Source organism: Panthera leo, chromosome A1 (genome assembly GCF_018350215.1).
Source record: "Panthera leo isolate Ple1 chromosome A1, P.leo_Ple1_pat1.1, whole genome shotgun sequence".
NCBI classification, from domain to species: domain Eukaryota; kingdom Metazoa; phylum Chordata; class Mammalia; order Carnivora; family Felidae; genus Panthera; species Panthera leo.
Window position 1 is genome coordinate 138,977,503 of NC_056679.1, and position 26,384 is coordinate 139,003,886.

Here is a 26,384-nt window from a genome sequence, read left to right on the forward strand (position 1 = left end):
TAACAAGGGCTTGAGTCAGTGGTGAGATGGTTTGAAAACAAGGCTTGTCATTTCGAGGCAGTGCAGGTGATTATCTGGAGTTGGCCTAACTAACCATGGCTGGTGTGTGAAGCAGCTGTTAATTATACCCTACGCTGTTAGGAAGCAGGATATAAAACATTAGCCCTTATGGCTAAGACTTGAAAGCATTCAGGGGAGCATTCTAGGAATTCAGGAAGGTCACTTGTCTATTTCAGAGTATAAGCGCAGTGTGGGTGGAAGAACGTAGAGATTATGGAAATGTTCCAAAGGCTCTAGGTGGACACACGGTCTACACCCTAGGCAGTTCGGAGCCAGAGGCTCCTGTCTTTGGGGGGCCCAACTTCTATCACAAACCCTGCTTTCGAACTGTGTTTTTTGCAAGGAGAGAGTTGGGTCTGGTGCATGGCAGCTTCCTCAACTTGTAGAACAAGGTCCGTCGCATGCTAGTTACTCATTTTTTAATTAAAAAGAATTTTTTTTCATGTTCATTTCTGAGAGAGAGAGACTGAGCGCAAGCGGGGGAGAGGCAGAGAGAGAGAGGCAGACACAGAATCCGAAGCGGGCTCCAGGCTCTGAGCGATCAGTACAGAGCCTGACATGGGGCTCGAACTCACAAACTGTGAGATCATGACCTGAGCCGAAGTCGGACGCTCAATTGACTGAGCCGCCCAGGTGCCCTGAGTCACTCATTTTTTTTACATGAATGAATAGCTGCATTCCCTCAGTTCCTGAAAGGGAAAATTAACCCAAATACCTTGGACACCATTGGTTTAGAACCCTTTGAGTTTTCTGTTAGTTTTAATATCTAGGACCAAAGTTCTCTTTATTTGGGCCAAGCCAGCACCTAGCTCAAAATTCAGAGCTGCTGGTAATTTTAATTGCCTTTTTTAAAAAATTTATTTAACTGTGATAAAATACATATAAGATAGAATTTGCCATCTTAACCATTTCTTTTTAAATTTTTTTTAAGTTCATTTAAGAGAGCAGACAAGCACACACGAGAGCAGGGGAAGGGGCAGAGAGAGAGAGAGAGAGAGAGGGACAGGGAGAATCCCAAGCAGGCTCTGCATTGTCAGTGCTGAGCCCCACGCAGGGCTCGAATTGAAGAACTGTGAGATCATGACCTGAGCAGAAACCAAGAGTTGGACGCTTACCCTGCTGAGCCACCCAGGCACCCCACATCTTAACCATTTCTAACTCTACAGTTCAGCGATCTTAATTTCCTTTTTTTTTAATTTTTTTTTAATGTTTGTTTATTTTTGAGACAGAGACAGAGCATGAACAGGGGAGGGGCAGAGAGAGAGGGAGACACAGAATCTGAAACAGGCTCCAGGCTCTGAGCTGTCAGCACACAGTCCAACGTGGGGGCTTGAACCCATGAGCTATGGGATCATGACCTGAGCCGAAGTCAGACACTTAACCGATTGAGCCACCCAGGTGCCCCTCTTAATTTCCTTCTGATTCTGTCAAGGTTTTCCCTTGGAAAGGGCCCCCAGCATCATCGTCCATTCTGTTCTGTCACTGGTTAACTTCCATACGCTTCCAGACTCATTGGAACTTTCCTACCTCTCCTTACTTTTCTGGAAAAACACAAGGTGTTCTTACACTTAAGTAGCATACACAGCCTCTGGCTTATCAAAATCTATAAAGTGTTATTTAAATGATTGCTTTGAAGCCTGTCAGGTCTTTAGCACCTTTAAATGCTGTTTTAGGGGCGCCTGGGTGGCTCAGTTGGTTAAGCATCCGACTTCGGCTCAGGTCACGATCTCGCGGTCCGTGAGTTCGAGCCCCGCGTCAGGCTCTGGGCTGATGGCTCAGAGCCTGGAGCCTGCTTACGATTCTGTGTCTCCCTCTCTCTCTGCCCCTCCCCCGTTCATGCTCTGTCTCTCTCTGTCCCAAAAATAAATAAACGTTAAAAAAAAAAAAAAATTAAAAAAAAAAATAAATAAATGCTGTTTTAATATCCCCTTTCTCTGGTATTTGGGTACCGGCAGAAGGTAAATTTTCAAGACCCTGGTGAGAATTCTGTAGGCTAGTGACCTTCTTTGGTGGGGGGGGGGGGGGGGGGGGTTCTGTATTAGCTAGGTTTTTTTTTTTTTGTTTTTTTTTTTTTTGGAAGGTAATAGGAACTCTGTTTTAGTCAAGCTTAAGCAATAAGAAAACCTATTATCTCACATTTTAGGAAGTCCAAAACAGGATTCCACAGCTACTTGACTAAGTGGCTCAACAGTATCATTAGGGAATCCGTGTTCTTTCCATCTCTGCCATCTTTAGATTGGCTCTGCCAATTCGAGCCCTACAGCCGGTCCAGGTGTCACATACAGAGAAATGTGGCTTTTGTGGCTCACTTAGTGTAGGCAACTTTCTGCCACCATTACCCCTAATGCACCACCTTCATCACTGGGTGCAATTGGCTTGCCTACCCAAGAGTGATGGGATTCCCATTATTGGTTTGATTACTGGTCTTCATATGAGGCACTTGGAAGTGTGGGTGTACCTTCTCAAATTCCCGTGCCTATATCCCACCCTCAGAGATTCTGATTCCGGAGGTCTGGACCTCAGTATTTTCAAAAAGCTCCCCCGGAAGTTCTGATGTGCAGCTTGGGGTGAGAGCCTCTAATTGGACCAGTACGGGGTGGCCGGGATTGGAGGAGCCCCACTGGGATGTCCACTGCCACATATGTATGTAAAATTTGGCTGCGGTGCTTTAAAACTTTATTTGAATTTATTTCTCACACAGATATCATGAATACATTTTTGGTTTCGACAAGAGGCAGCGTCGCCCTGCTAAACCTAATGGTGCGATAGAGTTACAGCAACTTCTCGTCACAGTTGTCCTGGACTCGGAGTGTGATCTTTTCCCCAACATCACTTCAGACGAGTCCTGTGAGTACCTACGCTGACGTGAGCGTGTCGTGTCCTGTGCTGCTCGTTGGGAACTTAAGTGCCAGAAACAGCTTCCATGCCATGAACTGTTGTGAGTTCTTGGCCAGTGAGTTTATGATTTTTATTTTTCAACTTAACATTAAAGTCATGCACAGTCATTGTAGAACATCTTTAAGCACAGGAAGTGAAGAGGAGAAAATACATCATTCATAACCCCAGCACTCACTTGACCACCGTTATTTCAGATGTGGTTTTTTTGTAGAGTGATACATTGAAATATTACACGTTGATAGAAGTATAAACGTATGAGAAACAGTTATGTGAAAGTGGGGTTTTTGTATTTGGCTTTTTTTTTTTTTTTTTTTGTCTAGCAAAACGAACATGTAATGAAATATTTTTCTATGACATCATTTTTAGTGCAGTAACTTACTTGGCTAATAACTCATTTTTGGACATCAGGCAGTTTCTTCGCTTTTATTTTGAAGATAAATCTGTGTGTACCTCCATGATCTCTGTTTGTAATCTTATTTGACACAAAAATGATACAGAACTGGGGGTGGGGCTGGAGCTCTTTCATTTCAGGATATAAACAAAACTTAGCTGTAAGATATTTTTGTTGCCTAAAAAGTTTCTGTAGGGGCTACTGACTGGGGAAAACATGGAATATACACCAAGGAACCAACGGGAGCAGTGTGAGGTTGTAGGTGATAAAGTGCAGAGAGAGCAGACTGGTGAGCTGGGTGTAAGGATTGAAGGGATACCCCAGATCTCAGAGAAAAGAGTGACTCCTTTGTCCTCAGACTGCGTTACAGACAGTTCAGTATGTCTCTTCATCCTCTTAGTATAGATCACATTTCTTAATAATACACCTCGGAAAAATAAGTTAATTTCTCAATTCTGTAGCTGTTCTTAGAAGAGAAACAAGATTCTTGGGCAACATCAGATATGTGATTTCAGTTGACCGCACTCAGACCCTTCATGAATTATGTTTTACAATCTGAATTGAGATAGAAAGGGTCATTGACTTGCCAAGGAGTCTTTGCGGTCCGTTAGCAACAGTAATGACATACTGTAAATTCCAGAAAATACAGTGTTTTGAGACGGGGGAGTTAGAGCTTGTTATCCATTCAGCTTTGCAAACCTTTATTCTGAAAGAGAAGCTCCTTGGGCCAAGCTGATTGTGTTTTTCTGGTCGAAGGATAAACTAGTTTTAAGTTTTAAACGAGTTGATGAAGATGCTGAGAAAGTTAACACAGATGGAAGTGACACCAGCTGCTGCGGAGTGTGGGAAAATGGTGGAGGGAGTGACAAGTGTTGCAGCATTATGTATTAGAAATGTGTATTCCCTGTGAACCAGGAATGACCTAGTTTCTCCTGTAGAGCATTAATTACATATAACAGGGATGTTCGACGCAGCTTGTGTGTACCAGTGAAGAGTTATAAACAAAAGTACATGTTCGTCCCCGCAAGAATGACTAAATATGCCTTGTCAGTCCACACTAAAGAACACAGCAGTGAAGAATAAAGAGGCAGAGTGAAAGAACAGACTTGGAGAGCCTGCCAAGATGAACTGCTGGGTTGAACAAAGGACATTGTATACTAATGCAGGATACTGTTTGTATTTCAGCACACACACAGGAACGCACATATGAAGCCATGCTACATTTGTTAACACGTGTGTGTGTGTGTGTGTGTGTGTGTGTGTGTGTCAATACCCAGGAAAAGGTGTGATGCGTATTTCTTCTGAGGAAAGTAGAGGGACTTGAGTGGGCATCTCAAAGGCGATTTTAGCCTTACCTATTTTATTTTTAAACAATAGCATATTGATGTTATTTGTATGCACAGTCTTGAAAACAAAGTAATTACGGCGCAGAAAGCAAGCACAGAAGTGGATAACTGAAAAGTCAAAGGTCCCATCCCACATCAGGGAGGTAATCACTGTGAACACTCATAATTTGGTTTTGAAATAAAAATTAAAATTCTCCAGCTTCTAAGAAAACAAAATCTCGTTTTAACTGCTTTCTCGTTGTGGGTTTTGTGTTGAGTTGAATCAGAACCCTTGTTGCATCCTTAGCTATTGGAAAATAATAAGCATCAAGTACATGCAACATGTTAATGTGTTTAGGTGATTCTTTGTGTTACAACTATTTCTGGGAGATCTCAAAACGATGTTGCAGCAAAAAAATGTTTTTAAACAGCATCCCATGAGTCTGGTGGCTAAGAACTTGATAGAGGTGGAGAGGAAACATGATTACATTGTACTCAAAATAGCAATCCCTCTCTTAGCCCGGCCTTTAGCTAACTCAGCACTGCTGTCTTCTGATGGAAACAGCTGCCTTGTCACAAGACTGTCACCTGAGAGAGTCACCTGATTATTGGCTGTTGACCGCTCTTTTCCTTACCTGTGGCCTGCTCCTGTAGGACAGTGTGGGTGGTGGTGGTGGAGGGTGATGATGCAGGCCAGATATGATACTAAGTCATTAACCTGCAGCCCTCGAGTGTCTTTACTGTGGCAGAGTCCCCATCTTTCCACACCCTTCAGCTTTCAGTCTCTCTGTACTGTCTGGTGCTTTACTTTATCTGTGTTTGACTCCAAACCTCTCCAAAAGTCTCAAATGACTATTGGGACAGCCTTACACAGAGTGGGATTTAAAAGATTGAGAGATTAGCACACCCCCCCCCCACCTTTGTCCAGAAGCATCCAACTGGAACCTGCCCTACCTGGGTGTGAACCTATTGTTGATTGGGACAAAGCTGAATTTAGCTCAAGTGACTTAGGAAGTGAACCTTAAGGCATATTTAGGCTAATAGCTGGGAAGGTGGGTGCAAGGCAAGTAGGGAAGCACAGAAGGAGAAGAGAAAGAGTGGAGGTAAGTCTCTGGCCTTTGGTGGAGTGGAAGATTGGAGTGATACTTGAGGCTTTCACAAGGAACTAAGGAACTGAGGAACGTTTTGCACTTTTGATTTAAAGTCATAGCTGAATGAGGAACCTAGTCTGTTGAGGGGCAGTGGAGAGAATAACTCTCCTGGAGGGGAAAAGAAGGAATTGTGGAGATGTCACCCAGATTTCTGACTAGAAAAGTTCACCTTGGTAGGAGGGCACTGTGGTGCCTCACGGAGATGAAGGCACTAGGGACAGGCAGGGGCAGCACGGAGCAGGAAAGAGTGGGGGAGCTCAGCTTTGGGCATGCAGAGTTCAAGGAATCCGCAGGATATCTCTGAAGAATGTACGGAGGCAGTTGGAGAAACAGGCCTGGAGCTAGGGAGAAAAGAATGGTCCAGAAATATTAATTACATGTTTAGGAAATTCACTGTGTGTCACTGAGGGATTAACAGAGAGAAACTTTTTCCCCCCCACTGCAGATGCTTTACTTGTGAAAGAACCAGTGGCTTTCCTCAAGGCCAACAGAGTTTGGGGAGTATTACGAGGTAAGTTATTTCCTAGTCGAAGAAACATTTCCATTTGGTGCTTTGGGAGATCGGGCACAGCAAAATTTTGCTTCCTTAGACCCTTTACAGATGGTTCGTCGGTTGTTTGCAAAATAATTTCCATCAAACGCAAACACTTAGAGCACAGAAGAAAGATCGTCTGACCTTTTAAAAAATGTCTGAGGGTTATTATAATTATTCATGAGTGGAAGTCTTCCATGCTCTGGGGACTGTAATGTTGACAGAGCTAGAAGTGGCTCAACCTGCTGAGTTGGGGATTTTGTTTCACTTTGTTTCATTGTTCCTTTCTTGCTGCCTTTGGTAGCAAGTCTCTCTCTCCCTCCACTTAAAAAATTTCTTTATTTACAAACAAAAGGTTTCAGATTTATTAGGGAACCTACTCATGCAGAAGCACCGGAGCAAAGAGAAAAAGAATCTACCTGATAAGACACATTCTCCTGTCAGTCCAAGTAGTGGGGATACTTTCAGCTTGGTAAAGTGAGATGCTAGTGACCTCGACACAGCATAAACGTGTGCCGTCTCCTGTGCAGTTCCTTACACAGTCCGCTTGGTTCTTCTCCAGTGTCTCTTCTTGGGGTTGCTCCTGATCTTATTACCAGTTTTCACTGAGGAACAGGGGGTGGTTCTGTTTTTGTTTCTTTGCCAGGAATCACTTGATCTTGAGTCTTGTGAGAAGCCGTGGGGAGGAACCTTCAGCCACACACACCACAGGGGTGGGAGAAGGGAGAGAGCCCCCCCCCCCCCCCCCCCCGTTTTAAATCCCTGTGGAGTTAGAAACAGCGCCAAGTTGATAGGGACAGTGTGAAAGATACACATACCTACAGAGGTGGGAGGCAGTGGGTGGAGAGAAACCTTAAAAGCTTTTTCTGAATTTCAGCCAGAGTCGGAATTTCAAAGTGAGGGTAATGGAACATTTACTTGCACTGTGCAAAAGCTTCTTTTACTCTTACTCCTCTAATTTGAGATGTTGTTGTAGTGACTTCCAAATAGTAGGGTTTTAAAAATAATTTTTTTTAAATGTGAGCTAACCACACTTACAGTAATTAAAAATAAAAGTAGCCTTGGGTTTGATTCAGGTTGAATGTTATCTGAAATAAAATAATCATTGTGATGCTGTATGTAATAATAGTATGATTTCAATCTTATTTCAAAATAGAACATGAAAATATTTATAGGTGTTTACTACAAATGTAACTGTAATCATTATCATCTAGATCATTTATATATAATGTTATGTGGTTTTAAGTTTTTTAGTCTGGTCTGCCTTTGTCTGAAGTTTGTTAGGGAAAACAAAGCCTTATTGTTACTTGCTATGAGTCACATCAAAATGAAGCACTTCTGAGAATGTTCAGTGATTAGGTTCCAGTTCAAGAAGTGATGTTCTCTCAGGGTGCCTGGAGGGCCCGGTTGAGTGTCTGACGTAGGCTCAGGTCATGATCTCACAGTTCATGGGTTAGAGTCCTGTGTCAGGCTCTGTGCTAACAACTTGGAGCCTGGAGCCTGCTTCCAATTCTGTGTCTCCCTCTCTCTCTCAAAAATAAACGTTAAAAATTAAAAAAAAAAATTAAGAAAAAACCTGATTTTTCTCTTAAATGTCAGATGCTCAAAGCAATGCTCTAAATAGTAAATGTATTGAGTGTATTGCACTTAACAGAAAATTCCAAAGTTACTCTTCCCAGCTGGGGCTTGTATTTGGAGGGAGGGAGAAGATACAACAAAAATGACTTTGAATTCTTTTTTTCTTTTCTATTTCCTGTCTTTATTTTTTTGAGGTATAATTGACATTATTAGTTCCAGGTGCACAACATAATGATTCAGTATTTGTATATACTGCAAAACATTCACCACAATAAGTCTAGCTAATATCCATCACCATACATAGTTGCAATTTTTTTTTTCCTTGGGGTGTCTGGGTTAAACATCTGACTTGATTTTGGCTCAGATCATGATCTCACGATTTGTGAGTTTGAGCCCAGCATCAGGCTCTATGCTGACAGGGTAGAGCCTGCTTGGGATTCTCTCCCTGCCTCTTTTCTCTGTCCCTCACCCCCTGCCCCCCCCCCAAATAAATAAATTAATTAAAAACATTTTTTTCTTGTGAGAAGAACTTTAATGATGTACTGTCTTAGCAACTTTCAAATATGCAACACAGTACTATGAAATGAAGCCAGTATACTGTTCATTACATCCCCAGGATTTATTTATTTTACAACTGAAAGTTTGTACCTTTTGACCCCCTCACTCATTTTGCCCACTCCCACTCCACACCTCTGGCAACCACCAATCTGTTGTTTGTATCTATGAGCTTTTTTTTTTTTTTTTTTTTTGAGATTCCACATATAAATGAGATCATATGATCATATGGTATATGTCTTTGACTTTATTTAGCAGAATGTCCTCACAGTCCATCCATGTTGTCAAAATGGCAGCACTCACATCTTTTCAAGTTATTTTTTCATTTTCTTCAGATAAATACCCAGAAGTGCAATTACTGGATCGTAAGTAATTCTATTTTTAATTTTTGTCTTTTTAAATTTGAGAGAGAGCAAGCGAGGGGCGGGGGAGAGAGAGAATGAGAGAATATGCGAGAGAATCTTAAGAGGCTCCAGGCTCAGCACAGAGCCTGATGCAGGGCTCGATCCCAATACCCTGTGATTGCGACCTGACCTGGAATCAAGAGTTGGTTGCTCAACCTGCCCCTCTATTTTTAATTTTTTGAGGGCCCTCCATACCATTTTTCACAGTGGCTGCACCAACTTATATTGCTACCATTAGTGCACAGGGGTTCCCTTTTCTCTGCTTCCTCACCAACACTTTTTGTCTTTTTGATAATAGTTTTTCTTTCAGGTTTGAGATGGTATCTTGTGGTTTTAATTTGCATTTCCCTGATGATTATTGATGTTGAGCAAGCTCCTTTTCATGTACCTGTTGACCATCTGTATGTCGTCTTTGAAAGAAACGTCTTTTCAGATCCACTGCCCATTTAAAATTTTTTTTTTAATGTTTATTTTTATTTTTGATTCAGAGAGAGACAGAGCATGAACGGGGGAGGAGCAGAGAGAGAGGGAGACACAGAATGTGAAGCAGGCTCCAGGCTCTGAGCTGTCAGCACAGAGCCTGACTTGGGGCTCGAACTCACGGACCGTGAGATCATGACCTGAGCCGAAGTCGGACGCTCAACCAATGGAGCCACCCAGGCGACCACTGCCCATTTTAAAATCAGAGTATTTTTTGCTGTGGAGTTATTTGAATTCTTCCTATATTTTGGATATTAACCCCTCATCAGATGTACAATTTGCAAATATTTTCTGCCATAGAGTAGGTTGCCTTCTCATTTTGTTTCAAGTCATTTGTGGAAGTCTTTTAGTAAATGTCCCATTTATCTATTTTTGCTTTTGTTGCCTTTGCTTTTGGTGTCAAGTACAAAAAGTCATTGCCAAGACCTATGTCAAGGACCTTACCACCCTGTGTTTTCTTCTAGGAAGGTCTTACATTCAAGTCTGTAATCAATTTTGAGCTAATTTTTGTGTATAGTTTATGATAGTGGTCCAGTGTTAACTCTTTTTCACGTGGCTGCAGTTTTCCCAACATTTATTGAAGAGACTGTCTTTTCCTTGTTGTTTTTTTGTTGTTGTGGTAAATTAATCGACCATATATGTATGGGTTTATTTCTGGGTTTTCTGTTTCATTATGTTGATTAGTATATCTGATTGTATGTCAGTACTATACTATTTTGATGACAGCAGCTTTGTAATATAGTTTAAAATCAGGGAGCGTGATACCTCCAGCTTCATTCGTCTTTCTCAAACTTGCTTTGGTGATTTGAGGTCTTTTATGGTGCCATACAGATTTTAGGATTGTTTGTTGTGTTCGTGTGAAAAATGCTATTGGAATTTTGATAGGGATTGCATTGAATATGTACATTGCTTTGAGTGGTATGGATATTTTAATGGTATTCTTCCAATCCACGAGCATTGACTATCTTAGCATTCATTTGTGTCTTCAGTTTCTTTCATCTGTGCCTTAGAGTTTTCAGGGTAGAGGTCTTGCTTAAACCTACTCCTATAGGGGCGCCTGGGTGGCTCAGTCAGTTGAGAGTCCTCCTTCAGCTCAGGTCACGATCTCATGGTTCATGAGCTTGGGCCCCATGTTGGACTCTGCTGACAGCTCACAGCCTGGAGCTTGCTTCGGATTCTGTGTCTCCCTCTCTCTTTGCCGCTCACCCACTCATGCGTGCGCATGCACGTGCTCTCTGAAAAATAAATAAACATTAAAAAAATTTAAAAAAATCTACTCCTTTGTATTTTATTCTTTTTGATACCATTGTAAATAGGATTGTTTTCTTAATTTCTAGTTCTGGTAATATAGAAACACAACAGATTTTTTTGGTATTTTGATTATCATTTAAGTTTAGTGAATTCATTGATTAATTCTAACACTTTTTTTGCGGAATCTTAAGGTTTTCTATATATGTCACCTGCAAATAGTGACCATTTTACTTCTTCCTTTCTGATTTGGATGCCTTTTATTTTTTTTCTTTTCTTGCTTAAATGCTCTGACTAGGTCTTCTAATACTAAGTTGAATAAAAGTGGTGAGAGTGAGCATCCTTGTCTTATTGCTGCTCTTTTTATCATTGAGTCTGAGGTGAGCTGTGGGCTTACCATACATGGCCTTTATTATGTTGAGGTACGTTCCCTCTGTTTGGAGTGTTTGTCGTAAGTGGATAGTGAATGTTGTCAAATGCTTTTTCTGCATCTGTTAAGATCTTAGGATTTTAGGGGCACCTGGGTGGCTCAGTCATTTGAGTGTCCGACTCTTGATTTCGATTCGGGTCATGGTATCATGGTGGGTTCGAGCCCCGCATCAGGCTCTGCATTGATAGTGTGGAACCTGCTTGGAATTCTCGCTCTCCCTGTCTCTCTGCCCCTCCTCTGCTCGCTCTCTCTCTCAGAAAATAAAATAGACTAAAAAATTTTTAAAAAAAGATCTTATGACTTTGTCCTTCATTTTGTTAATATGGTGTATCACATTGATTTGCAGGTGTTGAACCATCCCTGCACTTGTGGAATTAATTCCATTTGATCATGGTGTATGGCTCTTTTTATGTATTATTGAATTCAGTTTGCTACTGTTTTGTTGAGGATTTTTGTATTAATGTTCATCAGGGATATTGGCCAGTAATTTTTTTTTCCTTACCTGGTTTTGGTGTCAGGGTAATGCTGGCCCTGGAAAATGAGTTTTGAAGTGTTGTCTCCTCTTCTGTTTTTTGTTTGTTTGTTTGTTTGTTTGTTTTTTGGAAAAGTTTGAGAAGAATTGGTGTTAATTCTTCTTTAAATGGTAGAATTCACTTCTGAAGCCTGGTCCTGAACTTTGGTTTGTCAAGAGGTTTTGGATTAATGATTCAATCTCCTTACTAGTAAGTGGTCTTTTCAGTTTTTCTATTCCAAGATTCAGGTTTTTTAGTATGTATGTTTCCAGGAATGTATCCATTTCTTAGAAGAAATGGATAGTAAAATACTTAGGTTGTCTAATTTGTTAGCTTATAATTGTTCATAGTAGTCTCTTAGCCTTTTTATTTCTGTAGTATCAGTTATGTCTCCTGATTCATTTCTGACTTTGAACTGTTCTTAGGTTAAAATTTTCCCTGGCTTCATACTTGTCAGCTAGAATGATGAATTATGGTACAGTTGGGGGTACCTGGCTGGCTCAGTCAATGGAGTATGCAACTTTTTTTTTTTTATTTTTTAAAATATATTTATTTTAGAGAGAGAGAGAGGCAGAGCATGAGCAGGGGCGGGACAGAGAGAGAGGGAGACACAGAATCCAAAGCAGGCTCCAGGCCCTGAGCTGTCAGCACAGAGCCTGACACGGGGCTCAAACCCACAAACTGTGAGATCATGACCTGAGCTCAAGTCAGACCCTTAACCGACTGAGCCACCCAGGCACCCCAGGAATGTGCAACTCTTGATCTCACGGTTGTGGGTTAAAGCACCACGTTTGATGTAGAGATCGCTTCAAAATATTTAAAGAAAAAATATATATAGTAAAGTCAAGGGCAGTTAGAGGAAATGGCCTGTAATAGAGTTTACTAAGGAAACAATCCACTTGAGTGAAAAATGTTCAGGAGATATTCTTTGTAGCTGTGAGTAAAACATTGTTGAGTTTTAAGTTGGGCTCTCATTTATATTTTCATGGTGCTTTTGATCCTTTTTCCCTTCTGTTTATGTACCTTCTAATACTTTTTTTTTTAAGGTTTATTTATTATTTCTGAGAGAGAGAGGGCGCGCACACATGGGGGAGGGGCAGAGAGAGGGAGACAGAGGATCTGAAGTGGGCTCTGTCCTGACAGCAGAGAGCACAATGTGGGGTTTGACCCATGAAATCCACAAGATCATGACCTGAGTGGAAGTCGAATGTTTAACCTACTGAGCCACCCAGGCACCCCAAGTGTATTATCTTTTAAAGTGACTATATTTTAGCATAGAAATTATTTTTTATAATACTATATATTTATTAAGTAACTAGTATTTTGTTGTATTAAGTCACTATTCATTTTTAAGTTTATCATTCCAACAAAACCCAGGGTATGGGTACAATGAAGTAAAACATTTTAATTAGATGGCAACAGGGATTTTTTTTTTAAACTGAGCTTTGATCTTAGAAAATATGTTAGAGGTATAGAGGTAACATTATAGTTAGTTTTATTTGCCTTATCTGGTTATGGGTCTACGTTTGGATAATACAACTTTTACTGACTTAATCTGTTATAAAAGTAATGCATTAAATTATGAATTTTACTCTCCCTAGGTTTAGAGACCTTTAGCCAGTTAATTTATCAAGATTCTTATGGGACTGTAAGTATGATTATTATATGTTACTAAAAATTATTGGCTATCCCTTCTACTATAAGAAAAATGTAAAGTTTTTAGCTGTTTATTGCTTCTTGAGTGTTTTTTTCTCTCCAAATGTTTATCTTTTTTGGTAAATGTAAACTTGACACTTTCTTCTAATCTTTCATCCAGTGCTTGCATAGATACGGTCTTTGCTGAGCTCAAGTCCAGAGAATATTCTAAAAATAAATCAAAATTTTATTTTGTTTTATAGTTCACTGTCAATGAATCCGACATTATTGATTCTCCAAGGTTTCCACATAGAGGAATTTTAATTGATACAGCCAGACACTTTCTGCCAGTTAAGAGCATTCTCAAAACTCTGGTAGGTGATTATTATTTTTTTTATCCATTTTCTGTTCCAAAGATGTGTGCTTTTATGGTGTTCCTTAATATGGGTTATTTACGCTGTTGTGTAGGTTGAAAGAGGGGGATGGTTTGTCATATACTGAAGCACTGAGCTTTCTTCCTTCCCTCCCCTGGAAAGTATATTTCCTCAGCTGAGAAAGCCAGTGTCCTCCACTGAACTTTATTTAAAGTGTCATAGAAAGTTGGCTAGAAGCTGCCAGGGAAATGTTCCAAAGAAATATGGACTTCAGATGGTGAGAGTTGGGGGTGAGGTTGACGGTAGCTATTTTCTCCTGTCTACTTTTTATTGGTTCATCTGCACGATCATCAATTTGTAAAGGTAGGAAGGTTTTCCTCCCATGTTTTTCTATACCTTTATTTGATCACTTCTGAACAGACCATATTATTAAAAAGGGATTTTTACATTCACACTACTGTCCTGAATGTTATTCTCCAAAAGACATTATTGTCACTCTTATGAAAGAAATAAATACTTAGTATAAAAAATTCAAACATAGATATGCATAAAATAGATAGTAACCCCATAATTGCATTACCAAAGGTTGACATAAATTTTTGTGCCCCATTTATCTCCTCTTGCCCTTAAAAATGAATATTAATACACATGACATGACTTTTTTTTTAAATTTTTTTTTTAAATTTTTTTTTCTTAATGTTTTTTATTTATTTTTGAGACAGAGAGAGACAGAGCATGAGCGGGGAAGGGGCAGAGAGAGAGGGAGACACAGAATCCGAAGCAGGCTCCAGGCTCTGAGCCGTCAGCACAGAGCCCGATGCGGGGCTCGAACTCACAGACTGTGAGATCATGACCTGAGCCGAAGTTGGACGCTCAACCGACTGAGCCACCCAGGCGCCCCTTTTTTAAAGTTTTTTCTTTTTAATGTTTATCTATTTTTGAGAGAAAGAGAGTGAGCAGGGGAGGGGCAGAGAGAGAGGGGGAGACACAGAATTTGAAGCAGGCTCCAGGCTCTGAGCTGTGACATGACTTTTTAAAAAACTTAACTGGAATTGCACTTCTACTACCTTGAAAAAGATGTTATGGACATCTTTTTATGAAAGAATATATAAGGTCTGTACCATCTTTTTAAACCGTTGACTATTCCGTTTTTTATACCATGATGTGAGTTTAACCATTCTCATGCTGACGAACATCCAGGTTAATTTATCATAAACAGTACTGTAGAATAAGCATTCTTAAATTTGCACACTTGTCAGGGTTTTCCTCTAAGATCAGGAACAAGACAGGGTGTCCACTCTCACCACTTCCATTCAACATAGTACAGGAAGTTCCAGCTGCAGCACTTGGACAAGACGAAATAAAAGGCATCCAAACCAGTAAGGAAGTAAAACTGCCACAATTTGCAGATGACATCCTACTATATATAGAAAACTCTAAAGGCTCCACCAAAAACCAATAACTTCAGTAAAGTTGTAGTATAGGAAATTAACATACAGAAATCCATTGCATTTCTATACGCTAATAATGAAGTAGCAGAAAGGGAAGACAACAATCCTCTTACAGTAGCATCAAAAAATAAAATACCTAGAAGTAAACTTAACCAAGGAGGTGAAAGACCTGTATTCTGAAAACCATAAAATGTTGATGAAAGAAACTGAAGACAATGCAAACAAATGGAAAGATACTTCATTCTCATGGATTGTAGGAATTAATATAATTAAAATGTCCATACTACCCAAAGCAATTGACAGATTGATTTCAATCCCTATCAAAATTACCCAAAGCATTTTTCACAGAACTATAATGAATAATCCTATAATTTGTGTGGGACCACAAAAGACCCTGAAAAGCCAAAACAATCTTTAAAAAGAACAAAGCTGAGAATATAAAAATCCCAGATTCCAAGATATAATAACAAAGCTGCCATGATCACAACAGTATGGTAATGGCACAAAAACAGACACACAAATCCAAGGAACATAAGAGAGCCCAGAAATAGGTCAGTTAATCTATAACAAAGAAGGCACAAGGCAAGAATGTACAATGGGGAAGAGGCAGTCTTCAAATGGTGCTGGGACAGCTGGACAGCTACGTGCAAAAAATGAAATCGGATCGCTGTCTTACACCATACACAAAAAATAAACTCAAAATGTCATTCTTTTTTTGTGTCTGATACTCCATTGCATGTATGTATGTGCATATACACACAGACTCACAGACACACCACCTTTTCTTTATCCACTCATCTATCAGTGAACACTTGGTTCCTTCCACAGTTTGGCTATTGTAAATAATGCTGGAGTAAACATAGGGGCACATATATATTTTCAAATTAGTGTTTTTGTTTTCTTTGGTTAAATAGCCTTTAGTGGAATTACTGGATCATATAGTAAATCTACTTTTAATTTTTTCAAGGAACCTCCATACTCCACAGTGACTGTACCAGTTTGCATTACCAGTAACAGTGCACAAGGGTTTTTTTCACATTCTCCATATCCAACACTTATTATTTCTTGTCTTACTTTGGCCATTGTGACAAGTGTAGAGAGAGAACTCATTGTGGTTTTGACTTGCATTTCTCTGATGATGAGTGATGTTGAGCACATTTTAATGTATCTGTTGGCCGTCTGTATATCTTCTTTGGAAAAATATTCAGGGCCTTTGCTCGTTTTTAATTGGATTATATAGGGGTTTTTTGGTCTTGTATAAGTTGTTATATATTTTGGATATTAACCCCTCCTGGGGTATATTATTTGCAAATGTCTTCTACCATTCAGTAGGTTGCCTTTTTGTTTTGTGGACAGTTTCCTTCACTGTGCAAAAGTTTTATTTTGTTTTTGTTGCCCTTGCCCAAGGAGAACTATCCATTAAAATGTTGCTAAGGCAGGTCACAAAGAGATTACTGCCTAAGTTTTCTTCTAACAGTTTCTTTCATTTTTTTTTAATGTTTATTTTTGAGAGACCGTGAGTGGGGCAGGGGCAGAGAGAGGGAGGCACAGAATCTGAAGCAGGCTCCAGGCTTTGAGCTGTCAGCACAGAGCCCTACGTGGGGCTCGAACTCTCGAGCTATGAGATCATGACCTGAGCTGAAGTCGGATGCTTAACCGACTGAGCCACCCAGGTGCCCTTCTTCTAACAGTTTTATGGCTTCAGGTCTCCCATTTAGATTTTTATGGTATGTTGTATGGTATGTTTTTCCAGCCCTTCATTTTCAGTCTGTGTGTTTTTTTAGGTGTGAAGTGAGTCTCTTGTAGACAGGATATAGGTGGGTCTTATTTTAGGTTTGTTTTTTGGGGTTTTTTTTTTGTATTTTTTTCCATTTAGTCATCCTTTGTCTTTTGACTGGAGCATTTAGTCAATTTACATTTAAAGTAATTATAGGTATGTATTTATTGCCAGTTTATTCTTTTCTGGTTATTTTTGTTTTTCTCTGTTCCTTTCTTCTTTTGCACTCTTTGTGGTTTGATGCCTTTCTTTAGTGTTAGGCTTGGACTCCTTTCTCTTTATTTTTTTTTTCTGTGTCTGTTGATGGTTGCTTAAGTTCAAACATTCTAAAAGCACTACAGTTTAACCCCCCCCCCTCTGTATTTTATGTATATGATGTCATATTTTACATCTTCTGCATGTGTGTATCCTTTCACTGATTTTTATAGATAGGATTTTACATCTTTTGTATTTTAACCTCAATACTGGCTTTATTTTTTTTTTTAATTTTTTTTTTTTTAAACATTTATTTATTTTTGAGACAGAGACAGAGCATGAATGGGGGAGGGTCAGAGAGAGAGGGAGACACAGAATCCAAAACAGGCTCCAGGCTCTGAGTGGCCAGCACAGAGCCCGATGCAGGGCTCGAACTCACAGACTATGAGATCATGACCTGAGCCGAAGTCGGCCGCCCAACCGACTGAGCCACCCAGGCGCCCCCATACTGGCTTTATAAATGACTAATCTACCTTTATTATATGTTTGCTTTTACCCGTGAAACTTTTTCCTTTCATAATTATCTTCTGTTTACGGCCTTACCTTTCTACTTAAAATAGTCCCTTTAACATTTCTTTTAAGGCCAGTTTAATGGTAGTGAGCTCCTTTAACTTTTGTTTGCCTTAGAAACTATTTTTCTGAATGAGAACCTTGCTGGGTAGAATGTTCTTGTTTGCAGGTTTTTTCCTCCCAGCACTTGGAATATATCAGGTCACTCCCTTCTGGCCTGCAAAGTTTCTGCTGAAAAATCAGCTAACAGCCTTATAGGGTTTGCCTTGTATGTTACTGTTTTCTCTGTAGCTTTAAGATTCGCTATCATTATGTTTGCTGCTTCAATTATTACATGTATCGATCTGGACCTACTTGGGTTAATCTTGGTAGGAACTTTCTGTGCTTCCTGGATATGGGTGTCTGTTTACTCCCCCAGATTAAGTTTTCAGCTGTTATTTCTTCAGGTAAGTTTTTACTCCCTTCTCTCTTCTCCTGGGATTCCTCTAATTCAAATGTTATTACATGTGATGTCATCTGGGTCCCCTTAAGCTGTTCTCATTTTATATTAGAATTTTTTTCTTTTTGCTGATGATCTTGGTTGCTTTCCATTACTGTGTCTTGTAGATTACTGATGTGTTCTTTTGCATCCTCTAACCTGTTCTAGTTTTTTTTTTAATTTCAGTTACTAAATTCTTTATCTGTTCTTTCATTATTTTCTATCTCTTTGTTGACATTCTGAGTTCATCCACTCTTTTCTCAAGTCTGAGTATCTTTATGACCATTACTTTGTTTTGTTTGTTTATTTAAATTCCAGGAGGTTACTGTATAGTGGAATATTAGTTTCAGGTATGACCATTACTCCCAATTCTGTATCAGGTGTATTGCTTTTCTGTTTCATTGAACTCTGTTGCTAGGATTTTTGTCCTTTTCATTTGGGACCTGCTCTTCTGTCTTCTCATCTTGTCTCTCTGTTTTTATGAATTATGGAGGTCTGCTGTGTCTCCTGGTCTTGGAAGTAGTGACCTTATGTAGAAGAGGTGTTTTGGTGCCCTGTAGCAGTGTTCCTGGTCGCTAGAATCTGGTGTTCCAGGGATGTCTCCTGTGTAGGTTGCATGTGCCTTGTTGCGGTTGAGCTTTGTTTGCCTTTAGCCCATTTGACTCTAATGACCCATGTTGCCTGCTTTGAGTACAGCACGCAGGGTTTGGTCCCTGCACTGTTGAAGGGCCTGAGTCCACTGTGGGCTCAGAGGGGGTGGGGGGGTGGGCAGCAGTCAAACTAGTCTGGACTTAGCCTCTTTGCTGCAGTTGTGGGAGCACCTCCCAGCAGGACTTGTTCTTGAGAAGCCAGCTAAAAGGCTCAGCTGCTGGAACTGCAGGCATGTTGGTATATGGGGTTATTCTCCTCCTCTCCACGGGGCAGGAGGCACTTTGAATGAGGCGGGGCCCATGGTGTTAGCAAAGCAGGTGAGGTGTTTGGTGTTAGCTATCTAGGTATGGGGAGAAGAGAAATGACTGGTGCCTGCCACCACTTTGATTCTTAGAGAAGCTCTCCTCAAGATCCCTGCCCTTCCGGTGCATGTTCTGAGATTAGTAAATAAATCTCCTTTACCATACCCCAGGCATTTTACGAACTGCTGCTTCTGTGCTGTGTGGGTGGTTATTTATTATGTGTGCTGTTTAAGGGGCAGAGACTTTGTTTCCTGTTGCCCTCTGGCTCTTGGAGGTAGGTGCACTGATTTTAAAAGTCCCACTGGTTTTCAAAGCCAGATGTCATGGAGATACATCTTCTCAGTCCAAGTCCCCAGTATCTTGGGTGTCTGGTGTGGGGGCTCGTGTCTCTGTGCATCTGATGTCCCTCTTGGTTGTGGTCAGTCTCACCAGGGTTTTGGTTCCCAACCATATCTCCATTCCTCTGTTTCAGTGTGGCCCTTCGCTCTTTGATTAACTATGGAAGGTCTGTTCTGCCAGTCTTTAGTATTAGTTGTCCAGATATAACTGTTAAGATATCTTGTTATGTCAATGGGACAAGGTGAACTTGGGATCTTCCTACTGTATCTTCTACCTGACCTCTACATTTTTATCTGATTCTATTTCTTATCTATATCAGGGGTTGGCAAACTAGAGCCCAAGGGCCAAATCCAGTTTGTATTTGTTTCTGCTAATGAAGTTTTACTGGAACGCAGCCACATCCATTTGTTTACATTTTATCTTGCTCTACAGCTGCAGGATCAGTGGTGACAGAAACATGTGGCTCATAAAACCAAGGTACTTACTGTCTGGCCCTTCATGAAAAAAGTTTGCAAGCCCCTGGTCTTTATTGAGGCACTCCTTCCTCTGATGGTAAAAATCTTGCCATTATGCACTAGAAAATTTTTACTCTTTTGTCTAATTGCCTGTAGGTAAGCTATTTCCCATATGCATCAGCAAATCCTTTCAGTCTTGATGGAGAAAAGAGGCTTTAAGTTTTAATTAGCTGGTAGGGCAAACAAATCTACCCTTTTACTATTTTTATCTTTTTTCAATAGTCTGTTTATATTTTATATAAATAAAACATTGTTTATTCCTCTAGAACATCAATAAAATTGATAGCAATTTCCCCAAAAATTCCTGAGAATTTTGCATTTTTATACCAAGTTTCTTTGATTGCTGAAGAAGGGATAGCACTCAAATGTCAGAATTGTGATGAATTCTGTAAATGACTTTTTCTGCGGGAATTGTAAGTCCTGATGCTTAAATACTCCATTTTCCCCCTGCTCTGTTCCCAAAAATGAACATTTTCTGTTCTAGGCCAATGCCTAAATTCACAAGAATTGAATTGGAATTTACAAGATGACTACCTTTTCCTAGAACAAAGTTAGAGCTCCCTGTTTAGAATAAATACAGATGCTGAATAGGCTTTTTAAAAAGTGACATACCAGGGGCGCCTGGGTGGCTCAGTCAGTTAAGCGTCCGACTTCGGCTCAGGTCATGATCTCATAGTCTGTGAGTTCGAGCCCTGCATCGGGCTCTGTGCTGACAGCTCAGAGCCTGGAGCCTGTTTTGGATTCTGTGTCTCCCTCTCTCTCTGACCCTCCCCCGTTCATGCTCTGTCTCTCCCGGTCTCAAAAATAAGTAAACCTTAAAAAAAATAAAAGTGACATACCATATAATTTATACTTCTTTCTCGTTCTTGCTTTGCTGAAAAAGTAACTTATTTTTAAATTTTTATTTATTTATTTTTGAGATACAGTGTGCAGGAGGAGCAGGGAGAGAGAATCCCAAGCAGACTCTGTGCTGTCAGCACAGAGCCCCACACAAGACTTGAACTCACGAACTGTGAGATCATGACCTGAGTGGAAACAAAGAGATGGATGCCTAACCAACTGAGCCACCCAGGCGCTCCTGAAAAAGAACTTTTTTTGATGGTTTATTTATTTTTGAGAGAGAGTGAGCAAGCGAGGGGAGGGCAGAGAGAAGGGGACAGGATCTGAAGCAGGCTCTACACTGACAGCAGAGACCCCAGTGCAGGGCTCAAACTCAAAAACCATGAGATCATGACCTGAGCTGAAGTCAGACACTTAACCGACTGAGCCACTCAGGTGCCCCTAAAACGAAGTAGACACATTGGAAACAATACTGAATGTAGATAAGTAAGTTGGGTTGTGTGCGTATTATATCTGTGGTATGTTAATTTTTTAAACATGTTTGCTTGCAGGATGCCATGGCTTTTAATAAATTTAATGTTCTCCACTGGCACATAGTTGATGACCAGTCTTTCCCTTATCAGAGTGTCACTTTTCCTGAGTTAAGCAACAAAGTGAGTAATTCATGTTATTGTAGTCTGTCTTCAAAAATGTTTGTATGATTTCATTAGAACTTTTGAGCTTAAATGTTTTTTCTTATGGATGGAATTAAAATATAAAAGTTACATGTTTGTGGTTTAAAAACTTCTTTAATAGGCCGTGGCTTAGCAATTTAGATCCATAAAACTTTTTATAATGGTTAAGTTACTGTAAATAAGTGATGTCTAATAGTTATATAAATAAAATTTTAAAAACTTAAATGAATATAGGAGACCTGAAGTATTCATAACTAATAGAAGGTTAAGTATTTTTATCACCTAATGTGGAGTTGTTACCGGATACTGTAAATGATTTTTTTCTTTCTGAAAAACTACATCGAGAATTTTAGAGATGAGATCTTCTTAGCAAATAATCGCTGTCTCAGAAGTGTTCAAATTAGTTGTATTATAAATCAGTGGAGGTGGGAGCAAGCCCGTGTCATCTTGTTTAATCTCCCTGTAATACAGAGAGACTGACATCCTTATCTGTAGTCGCAATTAGGAAGGGACAAAACCAGGACTCTGAATGTCCTCTATCCACAGTACCCAAGCTCTCTCCAATGTTATGATGTAGTATAGGTTGAAATGTTACTGGCACTCCGTTTTTGTTTGCTTTTGTTTTACTTTTTATTACAGAAAATTTCACACATACACAGAAGTAAACATAGAAGACAGAGATTTCCAGGTCTTTGTCACCCAGCTTCAGTAATCAGAACTTGGCCAATCTTGTATCACTTACACTCACCCTCCCTTCCTACCATATTTTAAAGAAAATCCCAGACACCACATCACATTTGTAAAAAGGTCTTTCTTTAAAAACAACAACAACAAACCCATAATATACTATTGCAGCTGAAAAGTTAACAGTAATCCAGCTAATCAATCATTATTTATATTTCCCCAAGTGTTTACCTTGTTTTAATGAACAAAATCTTATTTGTAATGGCATGCAAATGAGTTCCATACATTGTGGTCAGTTAGTGTGTCCATTGTCTTGGTGTTATAGGTATCTCCCTGCCCATCTATTTTTTTTGTAATTTGCCATTTTTGTTAAACTAAATCATTTGTCTAGTTCCCAAAGTCTGGGTTTTGCTGATTGCATTCTCATATTGTCAATTATTCTCCTGTCCTGTATTTACTATGAGTAGTTAGATCTGATCTTGATTAGATACAAATTTGGGGGGGGTGAGACAGGATTACTTTTTAGGAGTTGAGCATTTACATTTATGTATAAATTTAGATATAGCTTATAATTTATATGTAATATTTACATATTTATGCCTTGAGAAATGTGCTTTACGCTAACACCTTTAATCAACTTTTAGTTACAACCCAAGTGTAACCTATAAAGGGATTGAGGGTAATCTTAAAAAAAAAAAAATCAAGTCACTTATCAGAATATGTCTGGGGGAATTTTTAAAGCTGATAGTAATTAAAATGACTTCGAAAGGCAACAGCTCAGCTTTGTAATAGTGTGTGAATTTTTATTCTAAAACTAACAAGGGGAGTGTATTTTCCATTTTCACAAGTTTGACTTTGGAGTCAAACATTTTATTTGTATTTTGTTGTATGGTTACATGAGGTTGAAATAGCATGAGGATAGATGTTCCTGAACCAAGAGGAACTAGAAGAGATAGTTCTATTAGTAAATCTGGAATTAACCCACAGTGTGCTGAGAGCTGATAAGATACGGTAAATAATTTAAATGGCTGGCTCAGTCGGTAGACCATGCAGCTCTTGATCTTGGGGTAGTGAGTTCAAGCCCCACACTGGGCGTAGAGCTTCCTTGTGAATGAATGAATGAATAAAAGTGGGGATTAAAGAAAAAAAAAATGAGTCCTCCACCACCACACTGGACTGTTTAATACATTGTTACACAAGAAAAATCACCTATCACTATGCAAACAGAACTGTTAACAGTATCCTGGACAAACCCATTTCATACATTTTAATAAATACGGCTTTACAGGGCAGCTATTCTCTGTCTCATGTTTATACACCAAACGATGTGCATACGGTGATTGAATATGCCAGATTACGAGGGATTCGAGTCCTACCAGAATTTGATAGCCCTGGACATACACAGTCTTGGGGAAAAGGTAAGGAGTGTCATTTTTAAGTTGCAAAGAGTGAATACCTGAGGTCCTTCCTGCATTTTTTTTTTAACGTTGATATTTTTGAGAGAGTGCACGTGGGGGACGGGCAGAGAGAGAGGAAGAAAATCCCAAGCAGGCTCCATGCTATCAGCACAGAGCCTGACTTGAGGCTCGAACTCACAAACCATAAGATCATGACATGAGCTGAAATCAAGAGTTGGACACTTAACTGAGCCACCCAGGCATCCCTGTTCATTTTGTTCTTAATACCTTGTGGTTTGCACAAGGGTAGCACTATTGACAGATGGAATTCAGTTATTATGTGTCTGTTGTGAGCAAGTCACTGCCTAAAGTATGGAAAAAAAAAAAAAGTCTAAAGGAAAAATTACAAGTAGAACATGCTAAGTGAATGTTAAGAAATAGTTTCCTGGATAACACTAAAAATGCTTTTGAGAGATCAAAGAATATATTCATGTTTCTGGTAAAGGGAATAACATGAGGAAGGGCATTGGTTGGAGTGTAGTGCAGCAAAGACTAGGAAGCATTATAGGGTGGTTAAGAACTGAGTCTTGAGCCACACTGTCTGGGTTTGAATCCTACTTCTGCCTTTTATAAACTGAGTGACCTTGATCAAGTTGTAGAATGTCTCATCCTCAGTTTCCCCATCTCTAAAATGTAGTAACTATCATATAATTTTTTGAGGGTTAAATAACATGTAACACAGCACCTGGCATTTACAATTGTTCAGTACTATTAGGGTAGATACGGAGAATATTGAGAAAGTCTGGTGAAGTACAGTGTGGAGGGCCTTGGGTGAGGAATGTGGGCTCCAGCAGGACTCATGGGAACCACACTTCAGGAAAACCTATGTGAGGAAGTGGTCGACTGGAAGGGGAAGGAGATGAAGTCCTAGACCAGAATGGTGTTAATGGAAATGGAAAATAATGTACAGAACTGAGAGACATCCCTAGAACTTGGCAACTGATCAACCCTGAGAGAAGAAGGAAAACTTAAAGAGGAGGAAGATGGTAAACGCTTACCAGAACACAGTAATCAGGAGCAGCTACTGAAGGAGCTTACAGAACAGAGAATCTCGCTTTTGTTAGATGGTATTTGAAGTGCAGCCGGGATATCTAATTGTGTTGAGCAGGGAATCTGAAATATGGATTGAAACTTAGGAAAAAGGGTTTGGGTGAGGTCAAGATTTGTTAGTGCCAAATAAACGAGATATCTGAAATGGATAAAATAGGGTGAGGAAAGGGGAAACAGGTACAGAGGACAGGATTCAAGAGACAATTGCTCATAAGGTTATCTTTTTCTGTATAAATTCTCTTACAGCTTCAACAAAATAGAGTAGTATAATCACATGCAAAGTGATGTCTTTGTGATTAAAATACTTCTTCTTCCAGGTCAGAAAGACCTCCTGACTCCATGTTACAATGAACATAAGCAGTCTGGGACCTTTGGACCTATAAACCCTATTCTGAATTCAACTTATAACTTCCTGTCTCAGTTTTTCAAAGAAGTTAGTATGGTGTTTCCAGATCACTTCGTTCACTTGGGAGGAGATGAAGTGGAATTTACATGTTGGTATGACAATTCTTTAAAAGCCTTACTTTTTTAACCATTGCATTCGAAGTAGACATTAGAGGTTTCCACGTGAAAAAGGAAGATTTGGGAAAGATCTCTGCTTGCTAGGTTTTAAGTTAGCAACATAACTTGAGAATAAAAGCTTTTAGGAAGGAGAATTGAGACGTGAAAGACCGTGGGGACTGGAAACAGACTGCAGTGAACAAGAACAGCTTTAGTGAAAAGGCAGTGATTAGGTGGGGGAGATTTTTCTCAAATAAAAATCCTTTGCGGGGCGCCTGCGTGGCTCAGTCAGTTGAGTATCTGACTTGGTTTTGGCTCAGGTCATGAGCTCTGTGCTGACAGCATGGAGCCTGCTTGGGATTCTCTCTCTCTGCCCCTCCCCTGCTCACACACACACTGTCAAAATTAAATAAAACATTTAAACAAAAATCCTCTTTGCAAATAGCCTTAGTTGGAGGAGAGAGGTGGGGAAAGCTATTTTCACAAGTAACCAGCTTCTGGAAAAAATTATTTGTAGTGAAAAATCTGGGTAACTCATAATAAAGTTTTTAGGCTTATTTTCTGTCTACCAACTTTAATAGAGATCTATGCTGCTTTAAATAGATTGGGTTTATCAAACTTTTAATGTGGTTTTAATCACTGTTTTTTGTTAAAGGGAGTCTAATCCAGAAATCCAGGGTTTCATGAAGCAGAAAGGTTTTGGCAAAGATTTTAGAAGACTAGAATCTTTCTACCTTCAAAAGTAAGTTACTTATAAGCCTCCTCTATTTTTATTTCATCTGTGATTTTTGTAAAAGTTTTAGCTATTTAGTACTCTTTTTTCATTTTCTCTCTACCCCTTGTGAAAGTATAGATATTATATATAGAGACATATAGATATTATCCCTTGTCAAAGACCTATATAATAATATAGATATTATATATATATATATAGATATCTATATAGATAGATATTATACCTTGTTGGATAAAGTGAAAAATCAAGAAGGAAGCAGTATGCACTGCTTTCTTTAAATCACTGACATTAAGACTTTTGCATTAAATGATGAAATAATGTTGAGCAGTCTTCTGTTCAAAGAATTCAGTTCAAAGCCCTGCTTTGCCTGTGAAGTCTTCATCACCATCCAGCCTGTGGAATTCATTCCCTTTGGTTAACTCCAGGAGCATTCTTCTACTTTAGATCTCTTATGTCCAGTATGATAGCACAGCCACATGTGGCTGTTTATACTTACACTGGAGAAAATTTAAAGGAGCAGGTAGTAAATATTTTAGGCTTCATGGGCCACACAGTTGCATAGTATTCTTGTTTTAAAACAATATTTACAAG

At 39.5% G+C, this 26,384-nt stretch overlaps 2 protein-coding genes across 5 annotated transcripts in view; one reads left to right on the forward strand and one right to left on the reverse strand.

The window, feature by feature from the left end:
* HEXB (hexosaminidase subunit beta) overlaps positions 1-26,384 on the forward strand; it is a 74,402-nt gene that overhangs the window by 44,436 nt on the left and 3,582 nt on the right. The window contains exons 4-11 of the mRNA XM_042955878.1: positions 2,762-2,907; positions 6,271-6,336; positions 13,166-13,212; positions 13,463-13,573; positions 21,243-21,344; positions 23,338-23,467; positions 24,874-25,054; positions 25,713-25,799. Coding sequence (XP_042811812.1) covers positions 2,762-2,907; positions 6,271-6,336; positions 13,166-13,212; positions 13,463-13,573; positions 21,243-21,344; positions 23,338-23,467; positions 24,874-25,054; positions 25,713-25,799 — 870 coding nt within the window. The remainder of the gene's footprint in view (positions 1-2,761; positions 2,908-6,270; positions 6,337-13,165; positions 13,213-13,462; positions 13,574-21,242; positions 21,345-23,337; positions 23,468-24,873; positions 25,055-25,712; positions 25,800-26,384) is intronic.
* GFM2 (GTP dependent ribosome recycling factor mitochondrial 2) overlaps positions 10,535-26,384 on the reverse strand; it is a 78,932-nt gene continuing 63,082 nt past the window's right edge. Inside the window, exon 22 of one of the 4 annotated variants that reach the window (XR_006203326.1) lies at positions 10,535-10,609. The gene's annotated coding sequence lies outside the window, so the exon portion shown is untranslated. Of the gene's footprint in view, positions 10,610-13,217; positions 13,428-14,557; positions 14,919-26,011; positions 26,291-26,384 lie in introns of those variants that run through there. The other 3 variants (XR_006203324.1, XR_006203320.1, XR_006203323.1) reach the window with 3 other exon arrangements.